Genomic DNA, 16,451 nt, shown 5'->3' on the forward strand with positions numbered 1-16,451 from the left:
CATTTTTCTAAGATTGTTTCCTTTTATTGCAAAGTAATTCTTGTTGCTATGAAACGAGAACAAAAAGCCTGAATTTTGATTTAACAAAAATGTGGTGTTGGATCTTTTACTAAAGTTATTAAGCTGTCTGCGGTGTTTTAGCCCAGTTTAATTATTTTTTCTTTTATCCTGTCACCGATATGATCTAAGAACATATAAATTTATTTACACAACTCGAGGTGCCTATTCAATATCTAATGCCGATATCTAATTTGAGTACAAAAAAAGTGTTCTTATGGAAAACACTGAACCCCACTTAAGTTAAATATGATGTAGGGTAGAAGCACTGTTCTTTTTTATGAGCCCTGTCTTTTGGTCCTAAAACCACCTTAGGGTTGCTATACTTAAAGCACCCCTGTCTTCTGCACCAAAGTATACTTATTAACACTGTGAATGGTACTTCAACTTGTATTTTAATTTTTTTTGATGGCCATTTTACATTAAATTTGCATTTCCTTAACAGTACCAAACTGAATGCTTAACGTTTTTTTTAGGTTTTTTTTCCTTAGTGTCTTTGTTATGTATCAATTCAACAGAGAAGTTAAATGTAAATTAGGATATTTTTGGAGTATATCTCAAATCAAATTTCTGTTGTAAAGTGGAAAATTAAAATGAGTATGCAGATTCAGGATTTGTCTTGATATTCAAAGGCAAATACTTTATTATACTTCTGTGCCTATTTTTTTAAGTTTAAAAAAAACAATAAATTAAAAATATAAAAAATAAACTTTTGCTTGTTTTTTTTCCCTGCCATTTCTAGCAGTTGATGTTGTAAAATCCAATTTCCATTTTTTATATTTCCTAGTATTAACAATTAGTATATAATTGTGTTAAATATTTATCTTTTTGTCAAACCAGTTCAATCACATGTTCCTAGTACTGTATAGTGTGATTCCAGCTGTGACAACACTGTCAGTATACCAAAACACATACCATTGGAAAAACTGCATTTTTGTATGTGCTTTCCTGACTTTTGGTAGAATGTGAGCTAAGAGTATGTGAATGCATAATCACATACTCTCATAGAATTATGAGAGTATGTGAATGCATAATCTGTAGCTTAAGTTTACCTCTAATTATTAAATTCTTGTAAAGTGTGAAAACATATGTAAAAGAGATTTGTCTCATCATGATCTTATTAACTAGCCTTAGTAGACTGGATGTTCTTTGATGGAACATCAAATATGTAATGGGTCTGTGCATCTGCTTTCTAAGTGTATCACTGCATGTGCTTGTTTTTACTGAGGTTGTATACTAATTTAGAGTTTCATCATGGTTTCTCTGATGCTTAACTCCTTGATGACCAGAACTCTAAACCTAAAATCTATATTTCACAAAAGAAAATGTACACTTCCTAGGTGTATGGCTTAATATACCACAAAAAGGGTAGTTCATATTCACCATACTGGGCTTAGTTCATTACATTACCTTTATTTGTATAGCGCCAGCAGATTCCGAAGCACTGTTACTCTTGGTGGAATACTGATTCCTGCTTGGATGAGGATGGATTGATAGGGTCCGGATGACCTGTTGAAATTGTTGATCGTTCAGATCACTTGATTAGGATGATGGCTGAGAGTGTCAGGAGGAAAGGTTGTATGCTTCTCCAAAAAAGTGTGTTTTCAGGGAGCTTTTGAAAGTTGCACATGACTGAGACAGTCTGATGGGATGGCGAAGGGAATTCCACAGAAGGGGTACAGCACGGCTGAAATCCTAAATACGGAGTGTGAAGAGGTAATGATGGTAGAAGAAAGACGCAGGTGTGGGTGGAGTATAGTGGAGGCCCAAGAACCGAGCCCTAACCGAGTGGTAGGGGAGAGGAGTAAGTTCTTGTAAACGAGACACTAAAAGTACAATCAGAAAGGTAAGATTTGATCCAGAAAAGAGCGGTCACAGATGCCCTGAGCATAGAGGGGGGTGGTCAACTGTGTCAAAAGCTGCAGAGAGGTCCAAGAGAAAAAGTAGTGAGAAGTGGCCTTTCTTTTAGCTGCGAGGAGATCGTTAGTAATTTTAGTGGGTGCAGTCTTTGTTAAATGCTGTGAACGGAAACCAGATTGTAGAGGGTCAAGCATAGCGTTCAAAGAGAGGAAATTCGTTAATTGGTTAGTCGTCCCAGCAGTTTGGATGCTAACGGGAAAAGGGAAACTGGACAGTAGTTTGATTGGGATGTGGGATCAAGGGAAGGTTTCTTTATTATGGGAGAGATGATCTGATGGCATGTTTGAATGAGGATGAGAGTACACCAGAGGGCAAAAGATATATTAAAGATGTTGGTCCAGGGAGGAGTACTTGTCTCGTTACTGATATGCAATAAAAGAGAGAGATGGCATGTTGTGGCAGCTAAACCATATCTCAGTTGCATGGGGTGTGCCAAGGGTGCTTATGATTGCAGATAAAGGAGGGCCAAGTGCCCAAATAATTTTTATTTCTGCTCCCCTCCCCCCAACAGTCCTACACCACTAGTTCGGTTTAAGTTGATATGTTTTTATATATGTTTTCGGCTATGTCTAATTTATTTGGTGTTATCAGGACCTGTATCCTTTGTTTCCTATGAACTCATGATTAGAAAATATGATATGAGGTGATATAATTACACATATGCATATCATTACCTATGCATTATGTAGGGCCAGGGATAACCCTTTATAATCCATATTGAATTTGGTGTGTTGAAACCACAGTTTTCTTCTTAATCCCACAGTGAAATAAACTCTCCATTCTTTGCTCACCTTCTCTACATGCTGAGAAATATTTTGCTCTTAGTCTGTCTTTTACATGCTATCTGTGTTACCTCAACGAAGCCTTTAAAACCAATAAAGGATTGAAATTCTCTACCAGCATGTTTTGAACAGTAGGGGGAGACATGTTTCCTTGTATCAGACACACCTTACTATTAGAACATATCAGAATTAGAACGAAAAGAGTAAGTTCTCTTAAAATGTTTCCACAAGGTTATAAATGTGCACATGAAGACATGTACATACAGAAACAGTTTATCAGCTCTTAATATAGCAGTGATTGTGCATTTGGGCATTAAGAGAATCGTTTTCTGTAATATTTTTCTCCTGTCAAAATACTAATATGTGGATGGTTTATTTTTGTTATATATTAATCTGTGTGCATATAGTAAAGCAAGGTCTATGAAGAGATGGTTGGATGAGTTTGGTGAGAAAGAACTTGAGTGGCCGCACAGAGCCTTGAACTCAACCCCATCAAACACCTTTGGGATGAAGTGGAACAAAGATTGCAAGCCAGGCCTTCTCGTCAAACATCAGTGCCTGACCTCACAAATGCTCTACTGGGTGAATGGGCAAAAACTCCCACAGAAACACTCCAAAATCTTGTGGAAAACCTTCTCAGAAGAGTGGAAGCTGTCTATGTATTTAGAATGCAATGTCACCAAAGTTCCGGTTGGTGTAATTATCAGATGTCCCAAAACTGTTATATAGTGTGTAGGTTTAGACATTAACGGCTGTGTTATTTTTATACACATACATACACCAATCAGCCATAACATTATGGCCACTGACAGGTGAAGTGAATAACACTAGTAATGTTATTATGGCACCTGTCAGTGGGTGGGATAAATTAGGCAGCAAGTGAACATTGCGTCCTCAAAGTTGATGTGTTAAAAGCAGGAAAAATGGTCAGGCGTAAAGATCTGGGCAACTTTGACTAGGACCAAACTGTGATGACTAGATGACTGGGTCGGAGCCAGTGGCGTCGGCAGAGGGGGCCATGGCCCCCCCTACATCATGCTGTGCCCCCCAGTTGAAACGCTGTCTTTTTTTTTTTTAATAGAGGCGGACTGGGCTGGGCCGGACGGATGGACAGCAGACGAGCATTCAACGCAGCAGCAAAGTGCAAAACTAAGCGGCTGTGAGCGGGATCGAATGCGGCCGTCTTGCTAGTAGCGTACCTGGTGTGGGGGGGCGGTCCGCCCCGGCTGCCACTCATCTGAGGGGTGCCGGCAAGCCTCCAGAAACAATGCGCGCGGCAACTGTGGCGGTGTCAAATCCCGGCGCACAACACTGAAGCCACGCCCACCGTCTTCTGCGCTCTCTGCACCGGAAGGACAGGACCCAGAAGAGGAGGAATGAAGAGGAGGAGGAGGAAAAGTGACAGAGGAAAGGTAGGACAAGATTCAGGGAGAGTGGATTAGTGAGAGTGATGGGTGTTATGCTGAATGTTTGTGAATGAGGGTTTTAGATAGCATGGATGTGTAAGTGTGGGGGGATAGCATGGCATAGGGAGGCTGTAATCACATTCCTTTCATTCCCAGATTCCAGCATGTAGTGGCTGCCTAGGCATGATAGGAGTGTGATTGCTGTCATCAATTATTTTTTTGGTCCAACTTTGGTGTTAACACTTTTATTGGACAGAATACTTCAATAACAGTATTAATATATATATATATATATATATATATATTTGCAAACAGCAATCACACTCCTATCATGCTAAGTCAGCCAGCACATGCTAGAACCTGAGCATGATAGGATTGTGATTGTTGTTATATATATATATATATATATATATATATATATATTAATATTGTTATAGATTTTTTTTTGTCTAATTATGGTGTTACTTTTAATAAAGTATTTCAAAGTGAATGCTGAATTTTCAGTTTCAGTCCAGAATTTTCATTTCGGTGCATCCCTACTATATACTATGCCAGTCACTGACGTGGTTGGCCTACACCACATAAATGTTTGGCTTAGTATATAGTGATATGGGTTGTACTGCAGTATTGTCAGTGTCTGGCACAATGTATAGGCACACATTGACGGTGGTACCGCATAATCTCAAAGTATATAATAACAATTTTGCTGTACCTCTGTCACTGTTTGCCTAACCATAGAAACTATGCAGTTTTAAAGTGTGTGTGTGGGGGTGCCACATACAGGATCTGCCACAGGTGCCAAATACTCTAGGTACGCCCCTGCATCGTGCGGCAGTCAGACCCAATGGCTGTGCTCTTCGTCCCACGTCTTAAAAGGGGTGGGATGAAGAGCTGAGGCGCGGCCATTGGGCGGCGCGGTGCGTGCACGCCGGCCCCTTTAATTTCATTAGGCGCTGGTGGAGTGACTGCCGCACGGCGGCTGCTTTAAATGTCGCTCGCAGCCGCTTTGATGGCGCAATGGGCCAGTTGACTAGACTTTCCCCCCAGGCCTTAGGCTGCCAGCCCTCCCCTGCCCTTAGTGCAGGTCATACAAACTCTAAACTCTAAATTCTAAGAAGTACACTCTAAATTCCCTAGATAGGGAGGGAGAGAGGATGGATAGGGAGAAGGCAGGGTGGCAAGGATATTGAAATAAAGAATCAGAATGAGAGAGAGAATGAATGGATTAATGTGTGGATGCATTAATGAATATGTGTAAATAATTTGTGTGAAAGAATAAATGATTGAATGAAAGTGAATTAGTGAGTGACTGTAAAAGTGTTTGTGTGAATCATAGGTGTATTATTGATTTGTCAAAAAAGCAAAGATGGTATAAGCAGGGTGTTTAAGCACTGGGGACAAAGATGGCACAGGTAGTGTGTTTATGGGACAAACATGGCGTACGTTCAGCTGTTTGGGGACAGTGTTGACTCATGCTGGGCTGTTTGGCGACAAAGATGGCACTATGTATGTGTAATTTAGGTTCTGGTCAGGTTCTATGTGGGGAATGTGGACGCCAGGGTTGGCTTTGGGGTGTGTGACCAGTGATCTATGCCTGTAATTTAGGGGGTTTATACCTTTTAATGCAGAGTTTATATGAAATTTCCAATTGATATATACCTGCAAACTGGGTTTTTTGTTATTCTGTTGATCTGTATCGGCTATGTTTCCATACATTATTTATGTTTGCCTGCAAATATAGGATTTGTATGTCTTATTCAGTTGATCAATATCTGGCGTGCTGTTTCCATGTGTTGTTTATTGGATCTATACCTTCAGTGCTGAGTGTACATGTGATTTCCAGTTGATCTATACCTGCAATACTGGGTTTGTGTGTTCTGTTGGTTTATACCTGCAGTGCTATGTTTCGATACATTTATGTATACCTGCAAATACAAGGGTTTTTTTTAATCTTATTCCGTTGCATGTGCTGTTTCCATGTGTTGTTTATTTGATCTATACCTGAACTACAGGGTGGAAGTAAAAGAGCGGTATGGTTTAGTGAATGAGGGGACAAAAGGACTCTGGGGATGATTACAGGGCAGAGGACCTCTCGGTGCAGGACTGACTCTCACAGTCTTCCCCTGATCTGCAGTCAGTGTGGCAAATATTTTTTTTGGGTGTGGTAGTGGGGAGTGATTGCATGCAAGGGAGCGTTGAACCTCTTCTGCCTTCCATCTAACGTCTGATAAAGTATATGGCCAATTGTTTACAGTTTTACCCGATTCTTTGATTATATAAGGTTTATTAACATAAGTCTCTTAGGAATCTGAGAAAAAACATATGCACTGCACATTCCAAGTTCTTTAACCTCTTGTTTTTGACAACAGCTTTTTTACATCTTTGTTGACTAACAGGTACTGCCCCATCTTCCAGTTCCTCAAAGTTTTTCTTTCTATTCATGGTTTTAAAAAAAATAATATAGTCTGGTTTCCTTTTCCCAGGCTGGTTTATTCTGTAATTCACCTTGCCTTTTCTTTTGAACACTTGGCTAGAAATGTACATTGCATTGTGGGCACTAGGACTAACACCCTATCCCCAGTTTTAAGTATTCTCAGCCTACCAATCATATTTATAGTAATTTGGTTGAGAAGTTTGGGCTTGCTGCACCTGCATGTGTTGCAATACAGTTAGGAAGACTGCATGTGAGCAATATGATGGAGAGTAGCCTAACTTTACCAAGTCTTCTTAACACCCGGTAGGCCCCTGTGGAGGTCTACCATATAAAAGTTCAAACGGGGTGTAACCAGTGGAGTCCCTGGGTGCTTTCTTTGTGGCAAATGATAAATCATGTATCAGTTGATCCTTATCATCTACCATCTTTGTCTTTGGTGTTTCATAAGGTGCCCGTAATGGGTCTTTTTAAATCTATCTACCAATCCATCTGTTTGCGGATGATCCACTACGGCAAGCAAAAAGGAAATGCTAAGCAAATGACAGAATTCTGAAGTGAATGTGGACATAAAAGGAGTTCTTTGATAGGTAAATATTTATTTAGGTACGCCTACCTGAATAAACAACATTGATTCTATTGCTATGGTACTAGCAGGAGTATTCAAAAGGAGGACTACTTCTGAATATCTAGCGACATAGTCTAAAGTGACAAAGATATTGTTATGTCTGCTGGCAGTTATAGGTAATTAACCTGTAAGATCATTGGCTGTTGTCTCAAATGGTACTTTTATATCACCAGTGAATCTTTTTCGCAGCCAGTTGGTACGCTTATTCACTATTAATAGTCATTCAGAGCATGATTCACAGAGCTGCTCAATATCTTTATAGAAGCTTGGCCAATATAACTGGTTTAATTTGGTGGATTGTCTTTTAATGGAATCCAAAGTGGCCACACTGCCAGTATCCAGGAGTAACATTGTTATAGAAGTTTATATTTTTTATATAGATCATTTTGTTTTGCTATATAAATTGTCAATGTACCCTTACATAAATTCATCTTACAATTTGTCTAGAGGTGAAAAGACTGAAGTGCAACCAAATTTCGCCATATTGGCACTTTGCATGCATTTTGTTTTGGTAGTAATACAAAAAAAAGCAATTTTGCTCTGTGTATATTTCTGAAATCTTTTTAATAGTTTATGGAAAAATATTTATTTTTATTTCTTATTGTGTATATGTATCAACTGAACAGGGCCGGCCCAAGGCATAATGCCGCCTGGGGCGAAGTTTAAAGTCCCGCCCCCCCATTATCTACCCTTCCTCTCCCTCCCTATTATCTACCCTTCCTCTCCCTCCCTATTATCTACCCTATACCCCCCCCTTGTACTTACCTTTCAGCAGTCCTGCGGCGAGTCTCCCTGCTCATTCTCGGTGCCGGCTTGTAATGCTGAGCGGCGGAAATGACGTCATCTTCCGGCGCTCAGCATTACAAGCCGAGACCGAGCTAGAGGGCTCGCATAGGAGAGAGAGGGGCGCCAAGTGGTTAAGTGAAAACCACTCGGCTCCCCTCTCTCTCCTCCGCTTTAAAAAAAAAAAAAAAAAAAAGTAGGGCCGGCCCTGCAACTGAAGATCTACTGGTAAAATACCTTTAAGAGTCATTCCTTACAAATATAGAGTAACGCATATTCCATCAGTTTAAATTTTGCTCAGACTCTGGGAGTCTTGTGTGTTAAACTTTTTCTGGCCATCCAATTCTGAACATTTGATATATTAATTATTGAAATGTTTAAAGGTTCATTGTTGGCCTCTGGACATTACATGTAGCCCACCCAGACATTACTTTGGGTTTGTTCTTAACTGTATTTGTGTAAGCCTATCTTAGTTACAATATTTTATAATATAAATATATTTTTAATGATACTCCTCTTTGCTGAATTACATATGTGATGTAACAGAATGGTATGTAAATCTAAGTAAAAGCTTATGGTCCAGTAAGCTTATAATGACCTAGTAGGCGGCCAATGTAGACAGAAGTATGTTGATATTGAAGATTGAATGTCCAAGACAAATTATAAGCATAATTACACATATAAATGTGCCCAGTTTTCCAAAGAGTTCTGGTCTAAAGATGTGTGTGAATAAAAAAAAAATGCTTATGGCTGTATGTTGTCAACATCAACTACCGGGTTATGGCTGGAGATTATTTTTCTGGAGGAGCTCACATTGATTAATAGGTCATTAATTGTATGGGCTAACTTCTACCGCACCAGCCGATATTAAAGAATGGTTATTTTACATATCTGTTTGCAGAAGAAGCGACTGGGTCTACAAGAGGCAATTGTCTCATGTAGGCCCATTTTGGATATGTTGATAATACACCAGGATTACTAACTGTGTAGTTGAATAAAATAGTAAGGTCAGGGGCAAATATAATTTAAGATAATGGTAATTTAGCACCTCTAATTTGTAAGTATTAACCAAAGTGCGCCTTTCAGAGGTAAAGGATATTGAAAGTAAGGGGTTGAAATCCATCAGAGATTCTGGTGTGAAATAGCAATGTCCATCTCTCCCAGTGCTATTGACATGAGCCTTAGGTGGACATAAGAATAATAGGGCATAAGCTGCACATAACTAGGCAGTCAATTGGCACATAAATTATGTATTGTAAAGATGAAATACCAGGAAATAACAATAAACATTGTGTTTTGGGGTTTATCAGTAGTCTCATATCCTTCAAATCAGATATCAATGTGTTACCAGCTATACAGGCGTTGTTAGCTATGATCGCCATTGAAAAATTGTGAAAAAACAAAATCAAGTACGTACAGCATACATGTCATTCTCTTCATACTTAAATGGGGCCCCACACATGCTTATAATCTAAAGGGAGTGGATAAAGTATTTTTTATATATGTTGCACAACCAGCATATGGAAATACACGATCTTATAATGAAAAAGGCCAACTAACACCAATCATCTATCTTATTATGCCACCCCAATAAAAATACTGGAACTACACCATAAGGATCTCATTGAGCAAGCAGGAAGTGGGTTTAAGTCACTGTGGTGCTTAATTACCATTTAACACATAAACAAAAATAATAGTTTAATAAATACGCAGAGGGGGCTACCAATATTACAAGGCATGCAATGGTCTGGCCCTCTGTTATTAGTGAAGTACGTCACACAATACAGAGCTTATATAGTTTACATCAGCTCATTACAGAGTTTCGGGTATGGGGGGGTGACTGTTGCAAGCCAGAATTATCACCTCTCAGTAGCCTAATAAAAGTCAAATGTAGTTAAGTAAATAATATAAGTTGCAAAATCACTTTTACCTGATGCTAGTGAGAGCATTTACTTGTACTGATGTAAGCACTGTCTTTATTTCTGCTATCTGTCTCTCTCTCCTCAGAACAGTAAGAAACAAAAATTCCCTTTTATTTATTTTTTATTTTCCTTAACCTTAGGTGAATTATTTATACATAATTTTTTTCTGTATATTGGGTGTGGTGGGGGTTATGAAAGGCTAATGTAAAGCTTGGCTAATGTAAATTACATAGGAATATAAGGTAGTTTTGAAATCATATCAAATATATTTTTAGTATTTTTTATTTATGCAAACTGGAGAATTTCTGTACCGGTAAAATTGAATAAATGTGCTTTTTTCAATCACATTTGTAATATAAAAAAAGGAATATGCAAGTTCTTTTGTGAATGTTTTGAATTGGAGGGCAGACCAGCTAGTCCAAGGGGAAACATTTTTTTGAATTTTGAATGTCAAAATGTATTCTACTGTTTGCTTATACATAACAAATAACTTCCTTTTAGTAGCAAGAATCATATACAACATGTAGATCTGGGTATGTAACCTCTTATCTGTGTTTCCTTGTTTAGTAATAGCTCAGCTATTGAACGCAGCTGTTCCATAATTTCTTAAACAATGTCAAAAAAAGTGAAACATTTAATTGGAAATATGTAAACTGTACATGTGGTTTAATGTTTAAAAAGTTCCCAAATGTCAGTGCTTTGAAATTCAGTATATGATCTAAATGACATGCCTACCTTGGAGATAAGATTTACTAAATAATTAAAAAAAATGTCTTTTTAATAAAACAAATGCATCGGAATTTGTTGTTTCCAATGTAAAGACCAATTCAGACAATGTTTAAAATTTTACAGATAGTTTTCTAATGATTTGTGCACTTTAAGGCCGATGTCCGGATATGCGCAGCTGTGTATTATGTTTCTTTGCTGGCACAGAGGCAGATCGGGTAAATATGGAGCGATGTAGGCCAGTGGCCAGCATTTTCCATGGTGTGCCAGTACGGGGCCGGTAGCACTCCTATGATTGCACACAGAAAAACTATTTCTTCAAGAAATTCCAGTGTATGTAATAATGTACAGTGCAGCTGTCAGCCAGCTCCAAATGCTTAAAAGTGTCTGCTTTTACAAAATGTACACATTAACTTAGTCATGCTGATGTTATGACACAGATACGCCTTCTAATTCATCTTTGTGTATAAATTAACAGGACATTTGCTTAGGTGTGGATTTACAAATATAGGTCCCTTGGGCATTAATAGTTTGAGGCAATATATTCCTGCAAGTAACACTTGGTGTTATTTACACCAACACTCTTGGGTTTATTCACTAAACTGGGAATCGGCACAGTGGCTTGGGTGAAGTTCCTCTGTCTCTTAACCCCCATGTTTTCCCTTAAACTTGCCATCCTACCCAAACCTTGAAAACCAAATTGAGTGTTAATTTGTTTGCACAATGGGGTTAAGTATCAATAAAGTGATAACTTCGAGGCAGTCAGATGGCTCATTTAACTGGAGACATTTTAATAAAAGCATTACCAAAGGTTTTAATGCAACTTTTCCAAATTATTTTACTATCTATAGATTGTAAGCTTGTTATAATAATGTCCTGTTAACCAATCAGTTGGTATAAACGGTTTAAACTTTTGCCTGCATTCAGACTCTTTTTGAATTGTTTTGGCATTAAACCCTTATTTAGGGTTAATGCCATCTATATTTAGAGTCAACCATCATTCTAAGTTGAGTAAGCAAACATGAAGATGGGTTTCAGCTGCAGAAAGTCTCATTCTGTTGGGTTTTCATTCATATATGGATTATACACACTTTTTGAAAATGTTAATATATCAAAATCTCATTTACATGGTGAAGCAGAAATCCTGGCATTAGGTTAGTAAATATTTCAGTAAAATCAAAGAAAAGTTTTCTTTGAACTAAACTTCAAAGACCATGCTGTCTGTATATAACTATATAAGCCCATACCACTCGACCCACAGCCTTGATATTTGTAACAGTGTGATCTAAGAAACCCACATCTTAGCCACTTGTTGATAACATTTACTATGGGTTTTCTCATATTTCTTTTGTCTACAAGCTGTTACATCAGTCTTTGTTCCCCCAAGGCTTCATGCTTTCTCTGAAATGCTTCATAGCGATTCAAATGAAACACAATATCAGAACACAGATAAATCATGCTTGCATTGTAGATTCCCCACCAGAACAAACTCAGCAACCAGACATATCTTTAATTACAAGCCAGGTAATGCTGGATAATAAATCTAAAGGCATCCACAGCCAGCTGTCCTCAAATGAAGTCTAATACTTCTCTGATGCTATAAAATGATATATTAATCTTATGACTTTACATTTGGTAACTTCTTTCAAACATGGGATCCATTATCTTATTTGTTTTGCAGAGGATTTGTGACAAATAAAACTATTTATTACTAAATAAGTTGCAAATTAAGCAGATTTTCTCTAGATGGGGTGATTGCAACAGTTTATTTTTTATGCTTATCTGTGCCTTTCAAAGAAGTTTAACTGTACTATGTAGTAGCAGGCTACTTAACTGTGGGCAGTCAGATGGCTCATTTAACTGGAGACATTTTAATAAAAGCATTACCAACGGTTTTAATGCAAATTATTTTACTATCTATAGATTGTAAGCTTGTTATAATAATGTCCTTTTTACCCATTGTACAGCACCGCAGAATATGTTGGGGCTATATAAAACAATAAATAATAAGAGTGCCTGGAGACATCTGATTACCATAAGTCGCAGTAATAATAGGAAGCAGATCTAAAAGATCCATTCCATACCATAACCAGAAACATCCCAGGAATGGCTGCCTGGAGCTCCCTCTATCCTTGAGGTGTGGTTCCCATAAGGGGACACAGCTAGCCACATACAGGGGTACAGCTAATTCTAGTTAAATCTTATCTCCTTCATAAGTATGGAGTATAATATAAGTATAAGTAAGTTTCCCACCCTTAACATCAGATAACCATGTTTTCCTTGTATACTGGGGAAGCCTAGGGTTAGTTGATCCCTCCCATAACTAAAATACAGGCACAAGCTAACACACAGATTCAGACACATGCATACATATACTCCCTCCTTATTTCACCACTAACCCTAGGTTCACCTCTGACACTCTAAAACTGTAGACGCACTCACACTGACACCATGCACTAACATACACACACTCTACCACCATACTCTGACTGACATATTACCACCATACAGTAACATGCACACACACATGCATACCCTCAAACTGCCACCCTACTACTGTGTTGTGTGACCCCACTGGGCAACGCCTCAGTTACCCTTTTGTGTATGGGGTGTTTTGAGATAGAGAAGGCTGCTTTTTTCCTGTAATTTTCTATATCTGGCAGTAGAAGTACAACATATTGTGGTACACTTTTATAGTTTTTATTTAAATGTATTTTATGTTATTATTTACAGCTCCCAGTGCAACATGAATAGATCCCCTGGGGATATTTGTCTATTGTTTTATATCTTATTGTACCCAAGTGATGTCACTGTCATATTGTCAGACAAGACAACTAGGACCATGCATTATTTAGAATATTATGTAATACCACTTCATTACGTCTATGGATGTACTTACAATTTACCCTTTGCCTTGACTAGACAGATTATATAGATAGACATGGAAATAGTTGCTAGTTTAAAGCGCAAAGTATTAATAATATTCTATATAAATATCCAAACTCATCTATAGTTCCCATCTATGGTCCATGGGTTTACTAAGCCTAATTTATTTTGAGAATCATGGAACTATTCTGAAAGGAACTTCAAATACGCTAGTTATAAATGCTTCTAACGCCCACACAGACATTAAAATTTTATTTTATATATTAATCACTTGAAAATTAACTCCGGTAATTAGATGATCTTGTTACGTTTACATCAACTACTTTTAGACGGAGACAAAATGTTCCAGTTGTAATGATAGCCATTTCCTTTATTAGACAATAAAACTTACAAATATGACATTCGGTCAAGTAACGCAAAGTGGTGCTCTCACAGGAAATATGAAAGGGATGAAGAACGCTGGAAGAATACATGGAAATGAAGCCGTAATTCATCTCAGGTGAGTAAGGGAAGAATCGGTGTTGAAGTGACTATTGCAGCTGGGTATTAGGAAATGAATAGTCAACATGGAATCCCAAACACATTTAATGATCCTCATACAATAGTGAATGTAACTTCACACACGTGAAGTACCGTATTTGCTCGATTATAAGACGAGGTTTTTTTCAGAGCAAATGCTCTGAAAAATACCCCTCGTCTTCTAATCAGGGTCGTCTTCTAATCAGACCTCAAATAGAGTCTGATTAGGAGACTAAGATCCAGATCCCCCGCTGCAGGGGACCTGGATCCTCCTGTCTCACCCCCCCCCGATCCGCGTAGACAACGTCCGCTGCAGCCGGAAGGAGGTGTGGCTAGCAGCGGGGGTTGTCTGCGTCCGTCGCGCAAACCTTCCCCGACTGTCAGAGATCAGAGTTCCCCGCACCGGTGCGGGGAACTCTGATCTCTGACAGCCGGGGAAAGTATACGCGACGGACGGATACAAACCCCCGCTGCCAACTCCACCTCCTTCCGGCTGCAGCAGAAGGCGACGTCAACCCGCTGCCCCGGCTGGAAGCACCGGTAAGAGAGGGCTGAGAGGGGAGGGGAGGGGAGAGTGTGTGTGTGTGTGTTAGTTAAATGGGGGTATAGGGTGTGTGTGTGTGTGTGTGTGTGTTAAATGGGGGCATAGGGCATTTCTGGAGTGGCGTTAAGGGGGCATTTAATAGAGCACTCTGCCTCCTGAAATGCCTTATACACCTATATGCCACTCTGCCCCATAATATGCATTTTAACCCCCTAAATGCCAGAGTGGCATATAGGGGTATAAGGCATTTCTGGAGGCAGAGTGCTCTATACAATGCCTTTTAACTCCCTTAATGCCACTCTGCCTCCTGAAATGCCTTATACCTCCCTATATGCCACTCTGCCCCATAATATGCATTTTAACCCCCTAAATGCCAGAATGGGATATAGGGGTATAAGGCATTTCTGGAGGCAGAGTGGCATATAGGGGTATAAGGCATTTCTGGAGGCAGAGTGGCACATAGGGGGTCAAAAGGCATACCATGGGGCACAGTGGCATATAGAGGGTTAAAAGGCATATCATGGGCCACAGTGCCATATTGGAGTGGCAAGCCTGGGGGCAGATGTGCGTAACTGGGGGACAGGTTGGAAAATACAAGAAATAAAAACAAAAAAAATATTTTTCTCAATCATAGCTTTTATTAAAAAAAATAGTTTACATGAATTAACATTTACTGGTAAAACTTTTTTCCTTTAGGGTCGTCTTATATTCAGGCTTTTTCTTTTTTTCCTAAGTTAATATTCAGATTTTGGGGGGTCGTCTTATAATCAGGGTCGTCTTATAATCGAGCAAATACGGTAATTTCTTCTGTTGCCTGTTAACATAATAGTCCTATTGTTTTCTGCTATTACAAAAGACTTTTGGAACAGATTATCCATTTTCTTCTTGACCAGCTAAGCAGATATTCGAAGCATGACTTCATGTGTTGGCTCCAGTCTTACCTTTATCTTGATTGTGTGTACTATTTTAGAACGAAAAACCCCACAGGTTTCCTGTTGTTTAGACAGGCATTTTATACTGGTTTTCATTTACAAGTAAACAGCAAACTACATGGCTAATATTCAGCCCTGATTTCTTTTAACGGAACTTGACAATGATTTGAAGTGCCTCATGTTCTTGCAAGACTTGTGCAACCTTTTAAAGGTATTTTATAGCAAACACAATAGTGGAGCAATTTTGTTTGCTAATTTAATTATTGGATTTTACTAAAACATGACGTAGTCATGATTTTATAAAAGACACGGAGGCGAATATTTTCTCTCCCCTCCCTTTATTCTTGAGTTATCATGTTGCTTTTCTGCAGGTTTGTGGTTCCTGTGGTCTGATGGGATCATTTCCCCTCAGGTTTTGTATTTGGGGTATTTTCTTGTGATGTATATTTCCTCTGCCTTTTTTCATACGTGTTATGTGTTTTTTCGTTTTGCCTTTGCTGTTGTCCTGGAGGCTGGCCGACTAACTCGTGCCCATGTTTTTTCTTCTCACCTTCTGTTTTGCAGGTTCCTCCTTTTGATCCTGGGCTACATTGTGCTGGCTGATGTTTAGTGAGGTCATCTCCTTCCCTTCGGTGTTCCATTGGTTGTTCTTTGCTTTGGAGACGGTTCCTGTTTGGTCAAGTTGGTTTCGTTCCGGATTGGGGAGTCCAGTCTTCGTCGCAGTCTAGAAAGAGGAGGATTTTGGGATGTGTGTCTCCTTTTATGGGATGCATGTTATGTGGGAGGGGTTATGTTATATATACTCCTACTTGATTTTTACTATATACTGTTGTTTTTTGTTTGCTGCTGTTGGGAGTAAAGAAAGGGTTAATGCACAATATGAGCCTCCGTGTCTTGACTTAAAATTGCAATTGT

General features: G+C 38.8%; 2 protein-coding genes across 2 annotated transcripts in view; both read left to right on the forward strand.

Annotated features, from left to right (window-relative positions):
* The window catches only part of LOC149287844 (structural maintenance of chromosomes flexible hinge domain-containing protein 1-like), a 47,467-nt gene extending 45,916 nt beyond the window's left edge, over window positions 1-1,551 (forward strand). The window contains exon 48 of the mRNA XM_089492436.1: window positions 1,482-1,551. Within this exon, the coding sequence (XP_089348562.1) occupies window positions 1,482-1,551 (70 nt within the window). The remainder of the gene's footprint in view (window positions 1-1,481) is intronic.
* Window positions 1,552-1,707: 156 nt separating this feature from the next.
* The window catches only part of LOC149287845 (EMILIN-2-like), a 53,487-nt gene continuing 38,743 nt past the window's right edge, over window positions 1,708-16,451 (forward strand). Inside the window, exons 1-3 of the mRNA XM_089492437.1 lie at window positions 1,708-1,861; window positions 12,127-12,179; window positions 13,919-14,040. Of these exons, the coding sequence (XP_089348563.1) occupies window positions 1,708-1,861; window positions 12,127-12,179; window positions 13,919-14,040 (329 nt within the window). The remainder of the gene's footprint in view (window positions 1,862-12,126; window positions 12,180-13,918; window positions 14,041-16,451) is intronic.

The sequence above is a fragment of the Sceloporus occidentalis genome, unplaced genomic scaffold (genome assembly GCF_023333645.1).
Source record: "Sceloporus occidentalis isolate IW3139 unplaced genomic scaffold, rSceOcc1.0.p SCAF_56, whole genome shotgun sequence".
In the NCBI taxonomy this organism is placed as follows: domain Eukaryota; kingdom Metazoa; phylum Chordata; class Lepidosauria; order Squamata; family Phrynosomatidae; genus Sceloporus; species Sceloporus occidentalis.